This window comes from Sceloporus occidentalis, unplaced genomic scaffold (genome assembly GCF_023333645.1).
Source record: "Sceloporus occidentalis isolate IW3139 unplaced genomic scaffold, rSceOcc1.0.p SCAF_80, whole genome shotgun sequence".
Classification (NCBI taxonomy): domain Eukaryota; kingdom Metazoa; phylum Chordata; class Lepidosauria; order Squamata; family Phrynosomatidae; genus Sceloporus; species Sceloporus occidentalis.
Window position 1 is genome coordinate 4,128,225 of NW_028317060.1, and position 26,042 is coordinate 4,154,266.

The following is a 26,042-nucleotide window of genomic DNA, read 5'->3' on the forward strand; positions in this document are numbered from 1 at the left end:
TATCGGTGACAGGGAAGTTCTAGCAGCTAAGATGGTGCGGCTTCTATGAAGAAGTGGGTTTTTAGATGTTTCTTGAATGTTGGGAGGGAGGGTGAATGCTGAAGGTTCGGTGGGAGTAGATTCCAGAGATATGGGGCAGCCCAAATGAAATCTTGCAGATGGGAAAAGAAAGAGGTGATAAGTGAGGAGGAGATCCTTAGCCCATGGGTATAACGTAAATGTCGAGTAGGAGAGTATTTGTTTATGAGGGCAGAAATGTATGGAGGGCCTTATATGTTAGTACCAGGTAATAGGGAGCCAGTGGAGGTTTTCACAGAGTTGGGAAGCAGAAGAGGAGCGGCGTGCAAGGAAGATAAGCCTAGCAGCCACATTTAGGACAGACTGTAGAGGAGAGAGTCAAGACAGTGGAATGCCAACCAGAAGAGTGTTGCAGTATCTGGCGAGGGACTGAATGTTAGGGATGAAAGAGAGGTTTCAGTCAAGGATGACCCCAAGGCATCGGGCCTGGTTAGTAGGACAGGTAGTCGTGTAGTTAAGGGTGATAGAGAATTCAGGTAGTGAACTGGAGATGGAAGGAGGAAAGATTATGAGTTCAGTTTTAGAAAGATTAAGTTTCAGGTAGCGTTGTGACATCCATGAAGAAATAGCAGACAAGCAGTTGGTAATACGGGACATGAGAGATGGATAGAGATCAGGAGGTAGAGATTTGGGTATCATCTGCATATAGATGATACTGGAGGCCAAATGAGTTGATGAAACCGAGGATTGGGTAAATTATGTAGGTGGTGACTGCAGAGAATAACTAATAAGCCCATCTCGCTTGTCCTTTTTTGAATTACATTTTATGTATTAATTCTTTAGCTCTGTGCATATCCAAATCTTTCATTTATAACTGTGGTTACAGCTCATCTTGCATGAAGTACACTTGTATGATGTTTAAGAACGAGACTGTTGTACTTATATGATATCTGTAATGGCTAACACTTGAAATGACCCAGAGTGCATACCCTTTTGTCAGTCACGCTTATAAGCATTGTTTTTGTGGGGTTGACATCCTGATACCGAAAGCTGCTTTCTGGATTCCTCACCTCTGTTTTCTGGCACTTCCTCTAAGTTCACTAATGAACTGCATATCTGGATACAGTTAAATTAAGAAGGCTTGAAGCTTGGAAAGTGTAACATAGAACTGAGCCTGACGTTTCTTTGGCACAATCTCACTATAGACACCCAGAGAATGACAAGCTTATGTTGAGAAAAAAAATCAGGGAGCCTGGATATTAACTTTTCATTTTACTATTGATTTTAGTGACAAATATGTAAAGAAGTGCTTTCTTTGGATATATTTAACTGTTTGAACACTATGGCAGGGTGGTATGTTCAATTATTTTTCCACTAATGCCAAAAGGGATCATAAAAAGTAATACAACTCAAATTTAAAAAAAGATATGTGTATAGTACATGTGTTTTTAAAGCACCTCATAATCTGCTCATCTTCAAAAAAAATCTTCAAAAATATCCCCATACCATACGCCTTGGATTTTTCTTTAAACCACCCAAAAACCTGTTGAAAAACACAACATAATTTCATGCAATAGTGTTAACAGGTTTTGTAGTTCCCCTGTGTTTTGCATGGACCTTCTACCATTTGTATTGACTGATGTCATTGATTTTTCTACATCTGTCATTGAGGTTTGGGATGCCTTCCCTGCGTCTTGAGGTGGCCTCTCAGTAGTCTATTAGGTCATGTGTATATGATGTTATGTTATACTGGTGTCCTATCAATCTCTACCAGAATGATCATAGCACTATGGGATGATTCTTTCGTCTACCTCCAGGATGATGATAGTTATGATAGAAACCATACTTAGTCTTACTAATCCTAAAGCATCAGTTAATTGATTGAATTGTTGGGTCTCCTTTCCTGAGTTACACAAAACCTCTACAGTTCCCCTATTTTTCACGTTTCTGCTATTGTGTTATCTTGTTACGGTGACAATAACTTTCTGTAAATCATTTGTATTTGGGTTACTGTCATGTTGCATTATATCAGAGACTTAAAAATATGATTCAGATACCTGTTACCAATAAAGTCAGAATAAGGTGTGCACTGCAGTTGGGCCTGTGATGGAACATATAAAAAGCATTAAGCTGATACATCGCTTACTGAAGTGACAGCTAATTATGATGATAAATTATTCGGGTGGTGATCTGACCAGGGAAGAAGCCATCTGGGAATAGGTTTTCCTCGCCTCACTATTGAGAAATACATTACTAGCCCTGCCAGGACTATTCTTGGCACAGTGAGAATTGGCAGAGATACAAAGTGTGTAATGGGCTTCACTTAGTATAATGAGAAAAGGCACATGTGCAATATGCTGCTTTCTACACTTTTACCCCGTGAAGAGAGGGGGTTTTGTAGGAAACACGAATAAAACAAAATAGTCTTATCTGTTTATTTCTTCCTCCTCAGGCTGTGAAAACACCACATTGAATCATCTAAGTGGTGAGACACTCGTTGGCTGGTGAGCCGGTGAAACCAAGGCTTCCTAAGCATGCAGGTGGCACGCTGTCAGATGATGAACATCGCCAGGCCCGTTGTGGTACTTCTGTGCTTCCTATTCCATGCTGATGCTGAAAGTAAGTCTTATGCTTTGTTCTGTTTGAGTTCCTGACCATAATGAGCAGTTTTGTTTTTGGTTGGCAACCGCCAAGGGCCTTTGAACAGGCTTCTTTTTCACGGAACGCTAAAACACTCTAGGATACACAATGGCTCTGAGCCAACCTGTGAGAATATTTACATAAATCTTCATACCAGAATGTGTTCTCCCTTTGCTCTGCCTTGACTATTTGGAATCTACCTTAATTTTACCACAAGAAATAAACACCTTAAAATAAAAGGTTATAATCTTAAAACATTGCCATGCATTTTAGCAGCAGGCAAACTAACCCATGAAGATATTTACTGGTGTGACAGATGAAGTGCAGTCTAAACATAGTAACCTAGACTTAAAATCCTCTGTACTTTGTAGGTTTTCTAGCAGCTATTGTCATGGTTTCTTTAAACAGTTGTCACAAAATAGTTTAGATAAGATTAAGGGTTGTACCAAGGTACTGACTCGATACAAGGATCAAGTTAAACCGCACTATAATGGTTAATTTATGTTGTAAGGGCTGATCAGATTTAGATATCCAAATACAAATCATACTTAAGGAAAAAATCATAGAAATAATAGTTTTCATGTCATGTGGCTGACCTTATTAAGAGTGCTAAATTCCTACAAGAACACAAGATGACAGATTATTTTGACACACACTTATGTACGCAATTACAATTCCAAGAATTACCTAAATTTGATAAAGAGATGAAATAACATGAAAGCAGAATCCATCAAGTAAACAAATTCTTGGTAAAAATCGCTAATTGCTTTGTTCGTGTTTAAATACCAAAAAAGAAGTTTGTATACTACCGTGTTTAGAATGTTTTGGGGATTTAATAGACCAAATCAAGTCTCTAGCATGGCTGTCTGTACAAGTAGGCGAATGTCACTAGCCTAGGGTTCGTAATATTTCAATGTATGTATTTTACTGTCCCTTGAATTACTCTGATATCCACCATATATTACAATGAATTAAAAGCCCAATTCCGCGAACACAGAAAGTTGTTTACCGTTTGCTTTGTTGTTTTACCTTTTTCATTTTCATGTTTACGGTTCCTGAACATTTTCCTCTGTAAATAATTTACCTCTTAGTGCGAATTAAACGTGCTTGATAGAGCACTTAGATGCCGTACTCCACATATATTTTTGGGTTTATGCTGTTTTTCCAGATAGCACATTACATTAGACACAGTGAGGAAAAGGGAAACCTGTTTAATGTCTGTTAAAGATGAACACCTCATTGACAAACTGATGCCTCCTAATTTATTTTCACCACGATGTAAATGTAACAATTCTTGCAGAAGCACAAACAAGCTTTGATCAAGAATTCCCATATAGGTTTCTGTGCCCTTGATGAAAATTATGTTTGACTGACATGGAAAAGGATGTGGAAGTAAGGTAGACTCTGATGACTTTGACCTGGCTTTATTGAGTTATGGCACCATTGTCCAATATAATTTAGAAGAGTGGAGAGGAACCTTTGGATGTCTTTCAAAAGCATCACTGGGGTTACTATTTAAAAGCACTGCTGGATTTTCCATTACAAGTCCATCCCGGCATCTAAGATTAAAAAAGGGGTGCCAAGTCATTTTTAATCACCACTATAATTAAGCCATATACCGTTATTCACCTGCTATTACAATTCCATGTCTTTTATTACAATGAAGCATGTTCAGTTTCATACTACACATTTATTGTATCTAGAGATTGCATTTCTTTTTTCCTGGTTCTGAGTGGTGCACATGCATTATGGCGACTACCTATTAAAGGGGCCACCTAATGTCCAATGCAGTCTCACCAACATAAAATCCATATAAGAGTACTTTATAATATGCATACATGAAATCAAATTAAATAACTGTCCTTCGGGAGATGCTGCAGCTCCAGAGCTCCAAGGCAACCAGTTAAAGCAATGAAGCAGTCAGTTGGCAGCAGGAAAGAGTTCACATTAAAATCAAAGGAGTGATTTCTGTGCATGTGCAACAGGGGGTCTCGTTGGACCCTCTCCTGGAACACTCGCTGAGCCAGCTTTAGAGCTGACTGGCGGTTAGGATACCATGTGGGTGCAGTCCGCGGGAGATGTGTTCAGCTAAACACTTTTCTTGCAATACAAAGAGATGGGGGGTAGGGAAAAAGGCAATATGGTATATCTCATAATGATTAACCCATTAATCCTCAAATGTCAAAATATATCCAAACATCAACTTAATCACGGATATTGGAGTCAGTTTCATCGGTTCCTAAGCAAAGCATGAATTCATCTCCTGAGTTAATACATGGTAGACCTGTGAAGTTAGACCATCTCTTAATATAAAGTGCCTATGTTGTTTAGTAATTACCACCTTGTTTCTTAATTTGAGCTTTTGTAGATCAGGTTGGAAACCAAGTAGCAAGGGAATGCTGTAATCATGAGTAGACTTCATCTTTTCATGCGATCTTGCAGTATTGCTGACGTTTTGTTTTCGTTTTCTGCATTAATAGGCCTCCGGTGGAGCAAACATAAGCCTGGCAAGTTTTAAGATGTGTTGTGTCATCAGGAACAGGCATATGTTATAAGAGGCACTGTTTCTATTAATACGGAAAATGTACTTTCTAAATCATACACATTCATCATGAAAGTGTGTAATTGCCTCGCTTACATCTGGCACTTAGTTCAGAAATGGCAGAACTGTTGAGCTGGTTAAAAAAAAGAGACTTTGTTGTTTTCTCAATGGGACTAGCACATTGTAAAGTAAAATGGCATATTTTCATTTGAATTGTCTATTAGTTTGCTGAGCTGCTTGACTGACAGCATTACACCACCGCACACTATAGCTGCTCCCCAGACACTCATCACAACAAGATCATTTGAAAGTGTACCTTTGTCTGCCGTGACAAAAAGGGTATTTAAACGACAACGAGCTGCTACTTTTCTATCCTTTCAGAACACTTCCAAGATATATCTGGCGTATTTAACATATGGCACACATCAGATCTTACATTATCTTTCTGCAAATACATTTGTTTACCCTAGGTGTCTGTCGTAAACCTTTGAACTTTTCTCCTTTTTTATGGTTGTTTCCATACTTAAATCCAATTTGGCAGTTTTCCCAATTTTTACATATATAGCTTCTATATACTAAATAAACCATTAAATGTATACTATTGGAGCATCTTGTTATCAGATTCCGTTTGATTATTCCTCTCTGTTAAGTTATCTATGCCATTTTGTTACCTTGCTGATTGTCATTGATTGGTTCAGCAAACCCTTGTAAAGAGCTGAGCAAGAAGAATAGGCTCATCCTATTTTACTAAATGTGATTGAAAAACAAAAAGCACAGGCTATAGCCAGGTATAATAAATTAATATAAATTAGTTAGTATCTCGCTTTTAACACAGAAGTGTTTTTGACCACATCAAAACTTGGAAGGGTGATAAAAGCCGAGCAGCAATTCTTCTGTTTAAAAATAGTGTGTTGTATGAAATGCCTTCTGAACTACTGTCTGTAGGACGTTTGTTGGGCTCTGTTTTCTGCTGAATGTGAATGAGGTGTGTGGTCTTTAGCATATCCTTGACTGATACGTGATGGCTTGGCTGTTGGCCGTTGGCTGGTTTACTTGTTACAAGTAAAATTAGACCGGTTAGTTGTCCTAAAGGATCAACGTAGTATATGACAGCCTGCAGTGTATGACAGAATTTCTGGTTAAAGTACCCGCAGCACAAAAAAATCTAAATGATTTCCTTTGAGGAATAACATCGGTAGAAAATTGAGTCCACTGTATGGCTGCAGGACTCCGGCTTTAATCAAACTATTACTCACGCCTTACTGCCGGCAGAAATATAACATTGTTGCGGTAAGATGTAATATTACAACCTGTGCAGGTATTCCAGATTCTGTGTCCCCGTTGAGTTTCCATTTGCTTGCAATGCCTCCTATATGCCATGTTTTGCTTTGTATTTTTCAGAAAGCCAGTTAGTGTAAAAATGTATTAACCACTCAGAGCCTGGAGTATACGCAATATATTGAACACTTAATTGGTGCCTATGGGCATAGATATACAGAGACGTACTGCATTTGAAATTTGGACATGATTTATGCATTTTAATTCTGATACATTATGTTATGACCATGTAATATGTAATATGCTCTGCTCACTGAGTGCCAATTCTAGTTTGGTGAACTTCATATTCGGAATTCACTGAGTTTCTCGCACTTCAGCTGGATAGTGTCAACTTTAACTATAATTAAAATCGGACTCTGCAATTAAACCTGGCATATGAAGACCCCAGCATCGAGAGGCTCAAGTTCTAGATTTCTAGCGCCCTGGGTAAACTATGGTTTTGGTGGTTCACTATTCACTATTTCAAAGCCCTTAGGCAGTAACCATGTTTTAATATATGGTAGTACCAGCCCTGCTGGGGCACTTGCTATTCAGCTTTTAGGCTGCTGAAGCATCCAGCCGACATCATTAATATTGGTCCATGTTGGAGTCATAATCAATGGTTGCCAGTTGCCTTTGCAACCTGTTACATTTAGGAGACATTTCACCATTACAGTAATGCCTTCCAACTCACAGCGCACAGTGTCATTGAGATATACATTTACCACTGGGGTGCTCTGCCACCTATGATCTTTATTTGTTCATTTTCATTGTAGTTGACTACCGTATTGACTGGAGCACGTTCTCAGCTTGTGTGTGTGTGATTTACCCATTCAGTTATGACTTCACATTATTGCTACATTTGTTTCATGTCTGCGGCTATTAAATCTGGCATTTCAACACTTTATATGAAATATATCAGTAGTTTGCAGCACTGTAAACACAGCAAGTGAGAGAAGCTAAACCCGCTGTATGTCACACCATAATATGGCAGACATGGGGTGAATAAACAAGGGGAATAAACTCTTTGGATGCAAAATTGCTAGGCAAATAAAAAAAATGACACCTAAGACAAAGTGGATTTCAAAGCAGGCATTCAAATGTTCTTCGCAGATTTCTGAGCCTTAATATTCAATGACAAAGTATGTGTGTCATCCAAGCTACCAGGATAGCTGTCAGCGGAAAGTGAAAATTGATATGTACATTGTGCTAACTACAGTCTTTACAAACATATGGGCCAATAGGTATGCTAATGTAAGGTATTCTTCTTTTCCACTTGAGTGGTCTGTGCATACACACCCATGATGCAGTATTCAATGTCTCAGGATGGAGAGCGGTGCATTGAGGTTGGGTCCACACAACCATTTCATCTATTTTCTACATACATTTGGATGATAATATCTGTATAAGAGCAGAAAGATTTAGCTTTATGGCAGAAAATAGACCCAATATTGATATATTCTTACCCTGGTACTTTACTTTGCTTACCAAGTAATATGTCATACGTGTTATTCCTTTGGTAACTGATGAAGTTTGAATGAGGAGTGCATTTTATCAGGTAGATAAATAAATAAATCAGTGATTGCTGCCTCGCATTTAATATATGAAGGCTAGATTATTCAGTGATGACAGTAGACTACTCATGAACATGCCATTCATCTCAGTGCATTCCTCCTTAATCCCAAAGGACCCATTCAGTTCATTATGAAGCTACTAATTAGTGGTAACTTCTCTGTCCAAAAGCCTTGAGCACGGTACGTGTACGTAAAATTGTTTTTCAAAGCTCTTAGACTTCTAGTACATTTCTCTTTAAATAAAGAAAATTGTCATTCCAACAGTAAAAGCGTTCATATGTCAAAAGAGCAAGAACATACAGGAGCTTATCCCATCAAATTCAACCTGACGAAGAGCCATACAAAGGTCCTCACAATTTCACCTTCTGGTCCCTTTATTATCTCTCAATAGATTTATTTTCTTGCATCCTTGAGTGAATTATGTCTCTAGTTTATTAATTCTTTGGTTACCTTGCATATCCAATACTTTTTTAAAGGGGATTAGTTAGAAAGGCTCATACCTAAATAAACATGTCTCTGATGTAAACTCTAGATGTTACAAAAAAAGTTTAGTGTGGAGCAGAAGCTCCATAATGCTACTATATTATGAGTAAAAGGGGGATATTTATAAAGTATCACAGCCGAAGGGTACCGAATGAAACATTTGTCAGGGGCCAGATTGAATAGCCTGAGATAAGGCAATTCAACTTTACTTCAAATCTGACTTTCCTTGGTGTTGGAATCCCAAACTACCACATGTATTCCATTTATTATATCACAACTGTTTTGTAAATAGACCCCTTGTCTTAAAACATAAAAATAAAAAATGAATAAACATGCACATAAATGCACGCAAATGTACAAACGTTCTTTCTGCTCATACCGATCTATCTATCTATCTATCTATCTATCTATCTATCTATCTATCTATCCATCCATCTGACTAGCTATCTGTATATTTGTCTGTGTATGTCAGAGCTGGACAGCATAGAGAATTTTTTTATCCACCGCTGCCTGGATGCTAAGCTTCAAATTAAATTGCAAATAGTTCTGCAATCTTTGTCTCCATGGTACATAATAAAGCCAAAATGAAAAGTTTCCTGTAATTACACAATATCAAATGTTACTATCATTATTAATATTTTTTTGGCTAAATGAAATTGACAATCTGTTTTCATAAATGAAAGTATAATCTGCCAGCAATTGAAGCTTTATGGCATCCGCATTATCTCTTTGAATACTTGGGAAAAATAAGTGCACCCCATAACACATCTTTGCCATTAGCAGCTGACCTCTGGTCTGCAGAGGATATTTAAAGCTGAATTTGCTGATTTTTAAGGGAGAGGAGGATTAAAAGAAATGAGATTTAAGTAGAGAACAAGGGCAGTGCATCTGTTCAGCGGCTCTGAACTCATTTCGAAAATGGGGAAAATGCATTTGATCCATGTAGACGAAAGACGTCTGCCATAAGTCATTTGAAGTCACACTATAGCAAATGAAAATAGAGATTTGCTTGCATTTTGTTTTAAATGAGACAAGCTTAATTGACGTATATGCTTTAGGCACGTTTCAGACATTTTTCCACATCAGTGGAATGTAATTGGACAGCTCACATCAAAACACTGAGCAAATCTTCTGCGAAATACCATAAACACTACAATCCAGAATTTTAACCATTAAAATCCCAGAGCACCAATACTTTTCCCTATCCTCTTTTCTTGTGTACTTTTTACCTTGAAGTTCTTTAGAATAATGAGAACATTAAAAACTACATATTCATTTTTCATTCCCCGCCCCCCAAAAATACACAGAAACATTAAAAAATATATATTTTTATTCTGACTTATTAACTTTATTATAACTTTTGTGTGTATGAAACTTAAGATGTCCCAGCATGCACATGAGATGGGTGTTTATCCTTTTGAATCTTAGAACCGAACCATAATGTACTCCATTAAGGTCTTATTAAAGCTTCATAAAATGCTTAATTCTTTAAAAAAAATATTCATCGTATATACCATTTAAATATCTAATTGAAAAAAATCAGGTTTAGTAAGGTTAAAGGCATGCTTATGTTATGTTGTTAACATTTCATTATAGACGTGAAAGCCATAATGATGAATTATTGTCTTAGTCTGTCAATTCTGCTTTTGTCATACTCCTTGAATATATGTATTATAAGAAGCACCGTGTAAATTGCTATGTAAATAAAGATAAATAATAATAATTAGGTATTTATTTTATTTACGTGAATTGTCTAGTCCAGTGCTGAGTTGGACTATAAATTCCACCACTCACTGGCATTCTGAGATATCTTTATTTTACTAGAGTTTTCTCTGAGAAAGTTTACTTTGGAGGCCAGTTTTCATAACATGCTTTAGGAATTGGCTTACCGGGATAGAAGGTGTCAGAAGAGCTACATGCATCAGATCACCATAGGCATGGAGCTCAGTTTTAACACAGTCTATTCTACTAGACAGGAGCTGTCTTTGGTTTCAATCCCTGGACCATCATGATGTCAAAGCACATTCCCCTGAGCCACGAAATTTTATTGCACAACTGTTAAAAATACATTACAGACGTGACCTGTCTAAGATGTGGTAACCCCACAGCCAGCTGGAGGCTAACAAATTCCCCCCTGTGTATATTAGTATGTGCAGTTGTAAGCCTATGTCTACATACCAGTATGTAACACTGCAGTGTCCAGGGAATTATTTCGCGATCGATTAAAATACATTGCATTCTACATTTCTCTAGCCAATCGTATTAGCTTAGGCAACCAGATTATTGCATTCAAACTTTTTGCATCAAATTGGCTTTCAGATGTTCGCAAAATTAAATAAGCACATATCAAGATTAGGCAAAGACTTAATAAATAACGGAGACATTCATTGGCAGTTATTGTTGTTTTAACAACAGAATTTAGTGCACAATTATCATTCATGTTGTGTGTGTGTGGTGTTCTAATTTGATAGGTGTTTGTATTAATCATGATTGATCTGGTCCATTCTACTTATATACATAGTGAGAGGTTATTTAAGGCCATAGTACATAGACTGCTTCGCAATATACTTTGATGTATTGTTTCATGTGGATGACTTAGAGAATCTGAGGTTAATTAATTATTATACATAGACCTGAGTTAGTAATGTGTGTACTTGTCAAGGTAAACCGCAACCACCATATATGCTTTCATAGGTAAATTAATTTATTGAAACTAAAGCTTGTGCTTTTCATTGGGCAGTGTAATTGTTTTAGAGATAATTAGTTTAAAGCTTGATGTCATGAACATTGAGATTGCTGGCAGCCTGTGGCCTTTACAAAGGCTACCTAAACTAATCTTAATTGATTTCAATAGGACCTCAATGCCCATTGCGTATAATGGGAGTTCTACTGAGGATGTGCACCAAGTGTACCGATGAATGCTTCGTGGTTTCAGTAGGCGGGGCTGGGGAGGAACCCTCGTGTTCTAATGGCCATGTAGAATGGTCTCCAATAAACATTAAACATGAACATATGGCTTGAATGCTCCTTTAAAACTGGTGACAGAGCCATGGGCTACCTGAGAATCGTTGTAATTGAAATGCACATTAATGTCTTAGTCTGAAAGAGTCCTTCTCATGGTAGCCTCAGTTCACAGCAGCTGTTGTTTTAGTCCGGGTTTAAAATGTCTTTAACAGGAGTGCTAGAGATTGTGAATTACCAGTTAAACAAACGAAATTTGTTTCCCAGTGCATTTAATTCAGGCTGACAAAGAATGCAGATTATTCTGATGGGCCAACTGAATATCCCTTAACAAAGAGGTTGATTGAATGAATTATAAAGAAGCAGTGTGGGAGAAAGTGGATGCATTTGTTGCGGAGATCTATGAGATGTACCCGAGTAGATAAATGTCCAAAAACACAAATGAAAGATCTGTCTGCTTTATTAGATACTTTTAATTGACTCCAGTTTATAATTTTCTTACAATGCAAAACAGTAGCTATTTTGTCCTGTTACAGATGACCTAAAAAAATCAGTGAAATAGAATAATTTATTAGGTCATAAAATTTAAGAGAGAGAGAATGCAGCAACTTGAACAATACGGCATTATGTCTGTCACCAGACCCTTCAGTTTAATCAGTCTCATCACAATGGTCTAGCGTCCTATTATACAGCGCTACCTGTAAAGAGAATAATTCATTATAAACACAGCTTCTAGGTCTATTTCAGCTTCAATGAAAATAGCCAGTGATCAGATTAACAAGAGCGTGAGTGAAATTGCATTATAAAACAAATGATGGTCTGTGTGATGCATTGTGGAATGAGAATTACATTACATTTTATTTCGAAAGCGCCAGCAGATTCTATAGCGCTGCTACGAAAGCAGAATAAACAAGAATTACATTAAAATGGACAATAACACTAACACACATTGTCACACACTGGTACAAACAGAGAACATTCATTGGACCCATCTCATAAACATTATTATTAAATGTAGTGAGTTTTTGTTTCTTTTAGTAGTAGCATTGTAGTTGCATGCCTTAACCCCTTGTTGGTTAATACTTTTTTTATAGCAAAATAAGAACAGGTCCTTGCATAATGACACAATGAGTGAGAAAAAGTATTTGTGGATATACAGTATATGTAGCTGAACAGGCTTTTTACCAGTGTCTAAATAAATCAACGGTGACACCAGTTCCTTAAGCATTGTTTACATTAAAAGATGACCTTTGCATTTTATTTAACTTTTCAAAACTGTACCTTTTCCTCTAAAATAATGCTGCAGTACACTGAACCTCTTCCAATTATTCTGCACCCTCTACCCCTAGAATTAGTACAGCCTAAACCTTTAACCGTTGGTCACTACTCCATGCTAATGTTTGTAACTGCGTTATAGTGATCTGCATGTTGCTTTTTGTTTTTGACACAATATAAGAATGTTTGTGTCAAAAAACAGTTTGTTAGCAGTGGCAGAAATGGTAGGCCTGGAGTCGGCTTTCCAGTTCCAATCCCAAATTCCACTGGAGTTCCTCTGCACCAAACTCTTCTAACCATTTATGGACCATGATTTGTTCACTGGGGCAATGTCATGCTGGAACAGTGTAGACATTGTTAATGTTGTAAATGACTATTGTAGCTTGAAACGGATGATTTTAATGGAATATCTTCATAGACGTACAGAGGCCCTTTATCACTCCTGTGTTCCAATGGCACTTTATGTTACTAGTCCAAGTTTAAGGTTAAATGGCTAATTGATTAGAAAACCCTTTTGCAAATACTTAATATTTTTTTCGTGGGATAAACCTGTGTTGTGTTTGTGATTGTCTACTATCCATGACAGCAGAGTATTTTTGTGTATTGTTTGAAGAAAAGATCGAAGGTTAAACAATAAAGACAATTTTTCACAGCCTTCTCATATTTACCAAGGGTGCCAATATTTGTGGAGGGCACTGTATATTATGCAAACGACAAAATGCTAATGTGTACTTAGTTAACAGCTTAATTGCGTTTTCCTGTACACTGCGTCCAGTATAATATTTGGGGAAATACTATCATGCTGCCATTACATATTGCATTTTTATTGTAGAATATGTCCAGAATTCCACTTGTTTGACATACTTGCACAATCATGTTTGGTAGACCTGTGACGTTTGGTCTCACATAACAGCATTAAAGTATTAAGCATACGGTAAGGAAAGCTGGTCTTAAAATGTTCCTAAAGATATGAGAAAGTTGTGTGCTTTGCTTATTTTGTGTGGAAATAGCTGCTTAGGTCAACGAGAGGATTTCAGACATAAAGTGTGACAATGCTTGACCGGCAGTTTTGTTAAGAGTCCTCCTTCCAATACGTTGATAATGCAGAGGCAAACTTATTCCACCTTTTCAAATAGCCCTTAGTGGGAAGTCTGAGGTAGTAAAGGGGAAATAAGGCAATTAAACTTGCTTGAATGAGTTCTTGTGTAAAGGATCTGCAGTAACTTGGAGTAGCGGAGAACTCCGGTTAAATCTTGAGTTGTGTTGTAGGCTGTGACATAGCTGTGAGGTTGCACTCTATGTAGGCTAGTGGCAGAACTAGTGAGCTAAGGGCCCTGGTGCAAAATAGCTTGTACGGCCCCCATTTTGTTTTGCAATAGACACAATAAGAAATACATTTGATGAAACTAATAAAAATTTCATTTATTTACATAAAAAAATAAAGTATTTTTTATTAAATGTCTACAGTCCTAAATTTAAAAACATAAAACGTTCTAGGGTCTATTCACTAAGCAACTATAGAGGCATGTGAAAAGAGAATCCAAAATTCAAGCCAACTCACTTGGAATAACAGCTGAATTAGAGATGTTTTACACCTCACCATTACATCTCATCATATTTTCTTTATTTGAACTCTTTTGGTGCTATTCATTAAGTCTGAATTGTGCTCATGTGATAGGGCCTCCATGTTTTAATACCAGTGGGGGCCTCTCACTGCTACTTATGCCCTCAATTTACCTCCGTGAAAGGTATCAGGTGTCTCAGTCATGATGTCACAAACTAGTGAATTTATAACAATGAGCAGCTTGTAGCAAGCCGAGAGATTTTAGTGCATCCATGCATCATATTAAAAAAAAAATTTCATTTTATATTTTATAATGGTCAAAATATATTGTTCTCATTTAATTTTATGCCCCCCCAAATGATGCCGTATTATTTAATAATATTTAACCCGGGAATGAACGGCAATAACATTGTTTCTCATCCTTAGTGAAGAGCTTATGACAAGGATGGACATCTCCTGGCTACCACTAGACTGGGAGTCCCATAAAGCCTGGTTCTGCATAATGCGAATTGACGACTAAACGCAGGAGCCCCGCAATACGTTTCACTCTCGTTACACAAAAGAATCTGACAATTCTCAAAATGTGTCCAAGAAGCCCAGTGTACCATATGTAGCAATGCTTACTACGGAAAACGTTCTCCTGCAAGCATCAGCAAATGTCATTTCCCTCAGTCTTAGCATCCTTCATCAGCAGAGTCACAGAGATGGTTACCACCAACGTCTGAATGACAAACCTGGCAGTGCTGATAAATTCTGAATAAAACAGCTGTTCCTATGCAATTTATAAAAAAAAACAAAAAACAGGGAACAACATATGCATATGAAATGAGCAGAGTTTAAATATTAGTCTGCCCAGAACCTTTCCTGAGGCATCTGCAAGACCCTAAATCAAAGCTCATAGCCGGCAGTGTTTCCAAAGCGGTGTTTAAAAGAGATGTCCCAGAAAATCAAGGTGCAAATTAATCATACGGCATTAATCATTTTGTTCTCCAATTTATCCCACAGCATATTTTTCTTTTGCTCCCATGCCAGCATTGGCTTTTAAGCATAATCTTAGCAATAATGAATATTTGCTAATGCGGTTTTGTCAGCCCAACTTGTGGCTGGTTAATGATATTAACATAATGGCTTATGCAGAATCTGGAAGGGACCAGTCCAGCATTCGCTCAGATTAATTGTGGCGCATTACGCATATTTGGGTACTGAAGACACTATGCTGGCTGTTTATTTATCTCCGGGAAATTATAGGATCATGGGGGATGTACTTCAAAAGTAGCTCGTGTGGTGTGATAGCATTTGCCAATTGGTAAATACACCCAATTAATATGAATTTCCATTTCCTAATGTGAAAAAAATGTGTTATTTTCATTGAAGCATTAAAATGTTATTGTGGATCTTCGTGTTCCAGCTAATTTTCTGGGCCCCTTGGTTTAATGCATGGAGAAGACACGGTCCAGAATGATCCGAATTAAGGGGATGGACAGTTGAATGGCTTAGCGTGGAGAAGCCGGCTGATAAGTATAGCTGGCAATAACAGTGGGAAGTACTGCTGGATGTATCTTGAGTCATTCTTTTTTAACCCCTTACGGAATGGAAAGCAATCCACTTAAATGGTTATCTCTGTTCTAGACAATACAATCCTTTGCTGCTTTGGATCTGGATCAATAATAACACAATTAATTACCAAGGTTTTCTATGCAACACGGGCATCGGAAGAAATAAAATTACTCTGCGTCAAAGCACACTACTCATTATCCTGAAATGCTCTGCTTTGTCCAGTGAACCATGGGCCGAGAGCTGTTTTACTATTTCATCTATCAGCTTGTGATCATTTAGAATGCAGCGAAGTAAATAGCCGAACCCTTGGTTCATCCACTAATGGAGGTTGTGCTTTGACCACAAAGGCCAGTTTAACCATATGCATACAGTCTCAGAAACCGTGACTCTTGCTGTCTGTCATCCTCCATTTTTTCCCCCATTCTCCTACCTGCCTTTTCTTGCAATTGTCCTCCTGCTCCTTGCCTTATGTTCCTATCTCCCTTTAGAATGCCTATTGTTTTATTCCCCGTCTCCACACATTTGTCTCTGAACGCTGCCCTCCGTTAATATCCTAGCAATCCTCTCGCTCTCTCTTTTTGTTCTGAAAAGCACCAGCCTAGCTAATAATTATGTATGTGCACGATGAACCCATAGTGGTCAAAGCTGTATTCTAGCTCCTTACCCAGCATTGGGTGTCTATGTTATTGTAGTCCTGGCGGAGAGGAATAACGTTTTACATTTGAGTTTATTCATCTCAGAAGCTTTAGTGATTAGTTTTAATGTGATACCTTGCATTTGGTATTTAGCAAATCGTCCATGTGGTTTAGGAATTAAAATCCGTCTTCACTACTAGAACTGTTTGTTTATCCGTTTTGTTTGTTTTCAGCTCAGTCTACAACTGAAATGACAAAACCACTTTCTCTTTAGACATTTTCTGCTCCTACCAGTGAAACTTAAAACATTTGCATTCCCGCGATTACAATGTAACAGTTCATGGAACATTTTAGGTTCTTGGACAGATTTTGTTATACGGACACAGTGCCAGAAATTCCCAAGAAATGCTAATTCACAGTGCGTTGCTTTCATTATTTTCCATGATTACAAGCGTTTTGTCTTTCACATAATCATTTTTGAAATATGAGTAATTTACCCACTCCTATAGGTAAATATTTGCGTACTATTCCCATAAGACCACTGAAAAGCTTTATCATTGTACATGTTAAAGGGACACTCGAGCCATCATATGCTTTTTAATGCATACGTAAGATCGTTTGAGCAGGGCCCTCCTCACCCGTTGCTTCTCTAAGTCAAATTGTTAATGTTACATACAACTTGTCCTGTCTACCCATTGTACAGCGCTACAGAATATGATGGCGTACATAAAACGATAAATAATAATAATATGATACAGTCATTCTGCAGAATCCCCCCCATGTGCATTATCCCCTCTCTCCAGTGCCCCAACTATATACCATACACATGATGTACTTACAGCCAGTGTGCATCATGTAGCCAATCAGTGGCTGGCGGACCACAGAGAAGGGCAACTGCTGTGCCATGTAAGTGTTCATTTTTATTTTTGGGGGGTTTAGGAAGAATACACATTTATAGTACTCACAGAATACTTTATTATACATTCTTCTGTGTCAAGGACATGTAACTGTCCCTTTAAGGGAGCACCGGGAAGTCATAGATCAACAATGTGGGTTATTAAAAAGACTTCTGGAACCATCCTAGTAAACACACTATTGGTTGCCGCAGTGATTTTAAAGCGGATCTGTCGCTTTTCACACAGTCCCTTACACTAAATAGACATACGTAATAGTGTTTGCAAATTATAATAAGCAACATATTTGTATTAAAACCCACTTGAGGTGTAAACCACTGGAAGCAACGACATTAGCCGACTAGTTTCCTCCCCGGCATGATTATTCCTCCTCATTGAGTTCCATCTCATTGCTAAGGTGCTGCTTGTTGTTGATTGGTTCAGGCAGCCTTTGGAAGAGTAGGATGAGAAGAAGGGAGAGAACTTCTGGACAGAAAATTGATTAAATAATGCTTTTAAACTAGAAATCCCCAAAAGACTGTTACTGATTGGCAATAAAAAAATCTATAGGTAACGCTAATAAATGACCAATGTTATGACAGCAGCACATCTCCTATAACCGATTTGCATGACAATGCTCTTTTTCTCTTATAATGTTTACCTATTATCGGGGGGGGGGCATTATTTCAATGGGCACCTTTTTATGAAATGACTCTTTAAATAATCATACCGCAGACACCGAAACATTTAGCAGCCGTGATAAAAAATTCTGCCAAGCACAAAAGCAGATTTAGTAATGATCATAACAATGCAAGCGCTCCCGCAGGCAACAGTATTGTAATCTGTAGCGTGTATGCTTCCTGATACAGCATGTGGATTGTAAATCTTTTCATTCCAAACCAGATGTTTAAATGGAATAGAGTCCTTGAAGAAACTGTATCAACTACTATTTAGGCTTCAGAGGCATTAACTCTTTCAATATGTTAGTTGGCTTAAACCTGTGCATAGGATTGGAACTTAACGGCATTATTTTTGTTATTAGTAGAAAAAAATATATTAGAAAAAATAAAGAAAAAAACAAAATTTGCCAGTGTTACTATATGTTACAGAGGGTGAACCCGGGTGAACAGAAAAATAAATGCGTTCGGAAAATTAATACATTATCAATGCAGAGAGCAACAGATATATTGATATTGTTGATACACAATTTCTATAGAAAATTCCCTCTTAAATAAATATACATTGTTTAGGGGTTTGTTTATATTGTATTTTTAATACTCCTAAACAAAACAAAAATCCTTGATTTTGCTTTTTTTCTTTTTGTTTTCAAGCTAATGCAAATTAGTGAAAAATGTATTATTTTAGAATTTATTATGATTATTTTAATACTTGTACTGTTTAAATATATCAGCATATTAATGCTCATAATCCACTTAAAGATGACTTTAAAAAAAAAAAGAAACATAAATACCTAATGTGCTGATAAAAAGTAGCTTCTCTCAGCTGTAAGCTCCATTTCGGCGTGAAATGATGCCCAGAATGGTAAATTAAACCTGCTCAGCAACAAACGAAACCTTGGGGACTGTGGATTTAATGGAAGCCGGCACATATGTTTCATAAGAGCTCGGCTCCTGTGTTCCAGCATGGATCATGAAACATATTTAAAAAAAAAAAAAAAAAAGCAACTATCTTTATATGCAGAATGTCCTGATCTCGTGTTTAAATCGAATGATTATTAGAAATGCCTATGAGATACGTTTGTCGTAAGCCCCCTCGGGGCTGCTGTTATGCTAGGGCATGTGGGGTGATCATATGATATTCTGATTACATGCAAACATGCTGATTTTCCCTTAAAGCTCTATGTTTGACGGCTTAGCACTGTCTACCCTCTTGCTATATCCTGCCAATTTGACGTCCAAATCCTGTCTTTTGAAGTTCTATTGATAAGATATTTAATAGACACTGAAATGTGGAAGCACTGACACGTTTCACCATTATGACTGACACACTTGTGACATCGATGCTTTGTAAAGTATGTCACACAAGCTGCACGTATTGATGCTAAGTTTGGTAAGTATTTGGTAAAGTCATTTCAGATGCATTGTTCAAAGTTTAAAAAAAAATGCTTACTTTAGGGATAAGCTGTATCTGTAGAGCTGCAGCTTCCCATTGCCATTTCGACCCACTGACTGAAGTCAATCGGTGTCCTTTCCCTGCTTCTGAGACCCCTGCCAGGAAGGTTTGCTGAGGCAGCGCTGGGGCTGGCAATGGGGACACCATCTCCAATCTTTCATGCATTAAATGTCCCTTTAATATGGTATCTGATATATAGTTTATATTATTCTGCAGTTTAGTAATGATTTCATAGTTACATGATGACCAAAAGAAAACGGTACTGTTTGAAAGTGCCTTTTGTGGCTTCTATTAATAGCTTCTTTTGTGAATCATTTCCTTTTTTTGTAGGAAACGTATTTTCAATGACAATTAATTTTTAATGACAAAACCTATAACCACAAATTAAAAAAAATCTAGTACAGGGCACAAGAAAACTTCGGTTCGGTTGAGTTTACATTAATCAGTTTGTCTTGTTTTATTTCAATTATAGTTATCATGCATAAGATATATTTATATACCGAGGCTCATTATGAAGGTAATGTAAAAAATGTTATGATGTATTATTGTGCATTTCAGAGAACATGTCTATGGTGTAACATAGGTGTAATACATCTATATATACATAATGAGTTCTTGGTCTTCTCTTAGATTTAGGACAACCGTATGCCTATGCCATGCATGTTTAAATTCCCTTACTGTATTAGCCTCTACCACTTCTGCTGGGAGGCTGTTCTACCACCCTCTCAATACACAAGAGCCTATTTCTTCACATATATATGTGTTAGAGTAGCTTGAATGTGCGTTCCTTAACCCCTTCGTGACAAAGGCTGATTTTACTTTTTGTACCCTTCGTGACAATGGCCGTTTTAACATTTCTGCGCTGCTCGTGTTTAGCTGTAATTTTCTTCTTTCCCGTTTACTGAACCCACACACATTAGATATTGTTTTTTTCAGGACAAGAAGGGCTTTCTTTAGATGACATTGTTTTGATTGTATCGTATTATTTACTATTAAAAAAAGTATAAAATATGGTGAAAAATTTAGAAAAAAATGACTGTTTCTAACTTTTAGTTGAAAAATCTTTTACTCATCTATAAAAGGTAATAAAAAAACCTGCTAAATAGATTCTACTATTTGTCCTGAGTTTAGAAATACCCAATGTTTTTATGTTTTTTTGCTTTTTTCTGCACGTTATGGAGCAATAAGTACAGGTACCGTTTTGCTATTTCAAAGCCATTTTTTCCAAATCTGGTAATTCTTCCCCCCATGTGCCATTTCGGGTATCTTTGAAGCCGGCCAATGCAATTTACCCCATCAAGTCATATATTTTTGAAAACTAGACAGCCCAGGGTATTCCAAATGCTGGTATTTTAACCCTTTCCAAGCACTTATTCTACCATCAGCCTTTGTCAAACTTTATGGTAGTAATTTTTTTGCATTTGTTTTTTCACACACATTTTACTTTAGGTATAAATAAACAGGTTCTGGTATATGTCACTATCAAATGTGTTTAGCAACATCTCCTGAGTACAGCGATACCTCACATGAATGATTTTGCCTGGCTGTTTGGGGGCAAAAGGGCCACATTTGGGGCATGCACATTTTTCAATGTTGCACTTTGGCATTTGGGGATCCACTGCCCATGCCCTATTTGGTACATCTTTGAGCCGGGCCATTTCAGTGTGCCCAATAAAGCTATATATTTTTGAAAACTAGACACCCCAGGGTATTTCAAATGCTAGTATTTTAACTCTTTCCATGCACCATATCTACCACCAGTCTTTGTCAAACTTTGTGATAGTCATTTTTTTCCATTTGTTTTGTCACACACATTTTACTTCAGGTATGAATTAAAAAGTTCTCGTATATGTCACTATCACAAAACACCCCAATATGTGTTCAGCAACATCTCCTGAGCGCAGTGATACCCCACATGAATGATTTTGCCTGGCTGTTCGGGGGCAAAAGAGCCACATTTGGGGCATGCACATTTTTCAATGTTGAACTTTGGCATTTGGGGATCCACTGCCCGTGCCCTATTTGGTACATCTTTGAGCCGGGCCATTTCAGTATGCCCAACAAAACCATATATTTTTGAAAACTAGACACCCCAGGGTATTTTAAATGCTGGTATTTTAACTCTTTGCATGCACACATTTTACCACCAGCATTTTTTTAAAGTTTGCAGTAGTATTTTTGTGTGTGTATTTTTCCCACACACACCTACTTTATGTATGAATTTACAGCTCCTGGTATATGCCGCTGTCACACGACACCCCAATATGTGTTCAGCAACATCTCCTGAGTACAATGATACCCAACATGCATGGGTTTGTGGGGGGGAACTAAAAGGCCACATTTGGTACGTGTGCATTTTTCTAATTGGAAATTAGATGTGTGGCCATCCTTCCCCCCGTGTTAATTGGGACCTTGTTGAACCCGGCCAATTCAATTTACCCCATCAAATCATACATTTTTTAAAAGTAGACACCCCATGGGCATTTAATATGCCAGTATTTTAACTCTTTCCATGCGAGAATTGTTTTAAGCTAATATGCTAATTTTAGGACTTGCTCACAAAAATATATTTTTTATATATATTTTTTTTTTTTGCCTTTTTTTTTTTTTTAACATTTTTTTTCAACTTGAAGGTTCCCCTGATAGTGACATCAGTGGGAAATTATTTTTACATTTTACTGTTTTTTTACTATTTTTTTTCTAATTATTATTAATTTTATTTTATTTTTAATTTATTTTTTCTAATCACACTGTGATTAGAAAGCTGAGCTCCATTGACTTGCATGGTTGAATGCAGTACCTATATTCAACCTGCAAGTGGAGCCAGAGTTCTCTAGAGGGTCTGGAGACCGTCTAGCGAACTTTTTAGACTTTATTGTTTCTTTATTGAATTTTCCCGGACCGCCGCCATCTTGCAGATGGCGAAGATCACCGGCAGCTGCGGCTGTGACCGCTCTCCGGAGCGGTCACAGCCCATCCAAAGGTAAGTGTTTGGTGTCGCTGGATGCCTCCTGATCGAGGCATTCCAGCGACACCATTTAAGTTTAGGAGGCGATCGTTGATCGCCTCCTAAACGCTTTTAAAACGGGCGTCCGCCGCCATACAAAGTATGGCGGATGTTGACGCCCCGGGGAGGGGCCAGAGATGGCCCCTTTGTGCCGATAATGGCGTTGCTGAATGCCTCGAGGTCGAGGCATTACAGCAACGCCGTTTCGGTGCAGAAAGCGAAAATAGATCGCTTTCTGCACCCGTTTAATGACGTGCCGGTCCTGGCACGTCATTTGTCGTTATCGACATGAATTTCCGTGATGTGCCCGGACCGGCAATTGTCATCAAGGGGTTAAGCTGCTGTCAGAAAACAACTCACATCAACCAGGGCTGAGGGTGAATAGAGTTGTAGCAAGAAAAAAAATGTAGACCAGTCTTGTGTAGACTAAAATACTAATGCAGCGAAGTGGTGTTTATTTAAGATTATTTTTTAGTCAGTTTCAAAATAAACATGTCTCAGCCGTAAACCAATATTTGCACGCTGAATAAAATATGACAATAAAGAAAGATTTGCCGATGCGGCAGTGTTATGTGTTTTAACTTGTTTGTTATACTTGCCAGCATGCTGTCATCACCACTTGAGATATATTACTGTCCAAATAACGTATAGGAATTAATAGGCTTGTCAGTGCTTAAGGGATATTTGATGTACCCCATGTCAAGCAATCACAGAAATAGCTAATCAGTGCAAATTAGCTTTACAGATATGAAAATAAGATTTCGTCCTTAAAGGAATAAATAAGAAAACAATGCTAGTACGTTTGTGACAATCCTACTGGAAAAAAGGGATATAAATAACCCACATCTGATTTGTTGGGTAATAAAATACCGGTTACTTCAGGGATACACAGCTTCTTCTTGGTTAGAACGTTCATATGTTTATGGGTCTGACTCTATTTTAAGGGTGAAGTAGCCCCTATTCCCGTCTTTTCTATTTCTGTCATGGGCCCCCAACAGGTAGCTCACAAGCTGCAAGTAGCTCTCTAGAAATAGTTGAATAGCATCCCAGAGACCTCACATACTTCTTCTGGAGGTTGGGAATGGTGTATAGGTCTATGCTAGAACAACTTAACCTTAATAAGAATTCCGTATACAAATAAACCCAAACCATAATGCAATATATGGATGAAGAGTCTAAAATATATCCCAACCCATAAAATGTATACGTTTGTTCAATGCATTTTCCTAGTGTCTCTCAAAACGAGTATCTTTGTAGAACCCCGTACTAGAAGACTGTCCTGGCTTTCGTTTTCTGACTGATCACCTCAGCAGACAAAATACCCCAAATGAGTCACTTCAGATGTGTGTCGGGTTCAAACATTGAAAAACACCATGATCCCATGTTTTGATTCATAATGAACCCAACATGGATTGAGTAAGCATTATACCCAGTGTAATTGGAGACTGTGGTGCCCAGAAATCTGTATTTTTGTGTTCTGTAGAATAACCTACCAGCTGAGATCCTACTGGCCAACCTCAGTAGGGTTGAGGAAGCCCTAGTTGCCTTGGAATACGTTGGTGCTATATCTTTAAAGCAGGATGGATGCCCGGTAGTAAATTTTGACTGCAGGCTGGGTCCGTAGCTGTTAAATCACGCAGATGGCTCTCTTTCCTAACCTGCTGTGATAGCATGCCCTTGACAATCCTCCAAATCCTGGCCATGGTGGATCCATCAATTGGATGCTGTTAATTTGAATTAGGCACATTATTTCTCTTAATGCTACTTATCTTTCCAGCCTGGTAATGTGTTACATTAATCGCACTGCAGTTATCTCAAAAGCTTTTCTACTTATCAGGGTGCTTTAAAGTTATTTTTTGTTTTTACTTACTTTTGTTTGGTCATGGGTATTCAACTCAGAAGTAAATGTATATGTATGTATAATAATAATTGTTCAAACGAAAAAGAGAATTCTTTTAAGTCCCAGACAGACTAGCCAGTTTGAATATCATAATTTGTGTATATTTTCAGGTTACTGATATATGTGTGAATTTGAAGCCATTCTTCGAAATCCAGACTATTTAATACAATGAGATTTTCCGAACCTTTAAGTGTGCAAGCTTATCACAAACATATCCTGCAGAAATCTGTTGGCTCTAAATCGTAAATTGTAATTGTCCAAAGGTGACAATTAAATACACATGTTGCCTATTTTAAAATAAAGTTCATATGGTGTGTTACTCACAATCCCACATGACTGTAGAGCAGCATCCACAGAGCTGGAGAAATCATCGACAGCATTTCATCAGATACAGCTCAGTGTACCTCTAAACGGTATATATCCTATATCCCCATGGAATAGATTTCCAGATACCCTTATAACGGCCAAAGGTACAGTTTTACCAACATATTTTGTGTTCACTGGGCCTACCTACCATACTAATGGCATGTAGACCCAGTCCAACCGAAATATTACTCCACTCCCTTGTGATATCCCATCTGGATTATTGCAGCTCCCTCAACTCCCTCACTTCTCCCTCAACCACCGACTAGATTGTAGCAGGGCCCTCTTCTCCTTTTGTACCAGTGTGTTATTGTTTGTGATTTCAAATACATAATAGCGCTATAGAATCTGCTGGCGCTATATAAATACATGTAATGTAATTAGTAATACTGATGCATATACAGGTTATAGAAATTTACATTACTTTGAATTGGATCCTGCAGAATGCAACTTATCATGAAAGACTGCAGGATATCAATGGATATCAATTGGAGGAGAGAAGAGAGAGGGAGAATGCGATAGAAAGATTCAAACACATTAATGGATTTAACAAACTACATGGGGGGGTTATTTCAAATATTAAAAAAGAGGTCAAAATCTAAAACTAGAGGGTCAGAGGTTTAGAAGTAACGCAAAGAAGTTTTAATTTACTGAGAGTTGTAGATAAATGGAACAGCCTCCCAGCTGAAGTGGTACAGGTTAACACAATAACTAAATTTAGACATGCATGGGAAAGGCATGAAGATATCCTGAGTATAGGACAAGGTGAGGGACTAATTAAAATCTGAGGTTTTAAAGCCAAAAAAATATAAAAAATATGCAGACTAGATGGGTCAAATTGTTCTTTATATGCCGTCAGATTCTATGTATCTATGATTTCTGATGGATTTATGTCCACAAAACGACTTGCTAGTTTTTTCTTCTGATAATATACAATTACTATTGTGTTTTTTTAATTAAACATAATTTTTAAAACTGCCTATCACATTCCTTAAAAATAAGAATAAACACAGCTTGTATGTCTGACAGAATGCATTAAAATAGTAAAATTACAAAATACTAATTAAAAAAAAAACAAAAACATTTACTAGCACAGCTAAAAAAACGGTTTCTTTTCATGTAACAATGTGAATTATTTAGCATAACAACGCATTGATGTGACAGACCCAAGTGCAATGAA

General features: G+C 37.5%; 1 protein-coding gene across 3 annotated transcripts in view; it reads left to right on the forward strand.

Moving 5' to 3' along the window:
- Positions 1-2,552: 2,552 nt before the first annotated feature.
- The window catches only part of LOC149285345 (receptor-type tyrosine-protein phosphatase delta-like), a 123,971-nt gene continuing 100,481 nt past the window's right edge, over positions 2,553-26,042 (forward strand). For all 3 annotated transcript variants that reach the window (XM_089495479.1, XM_089495480.1, XM_089495481.1), the window contains exon 1: positions 2,553-2,637. In XM_089495479.1, the coding sequence (XP_089351605.1) occupies positions 2,553-2,637 (85 nt within the window). The remainder of the gene's footprint in view (positions 2,638-26,042) is intronic.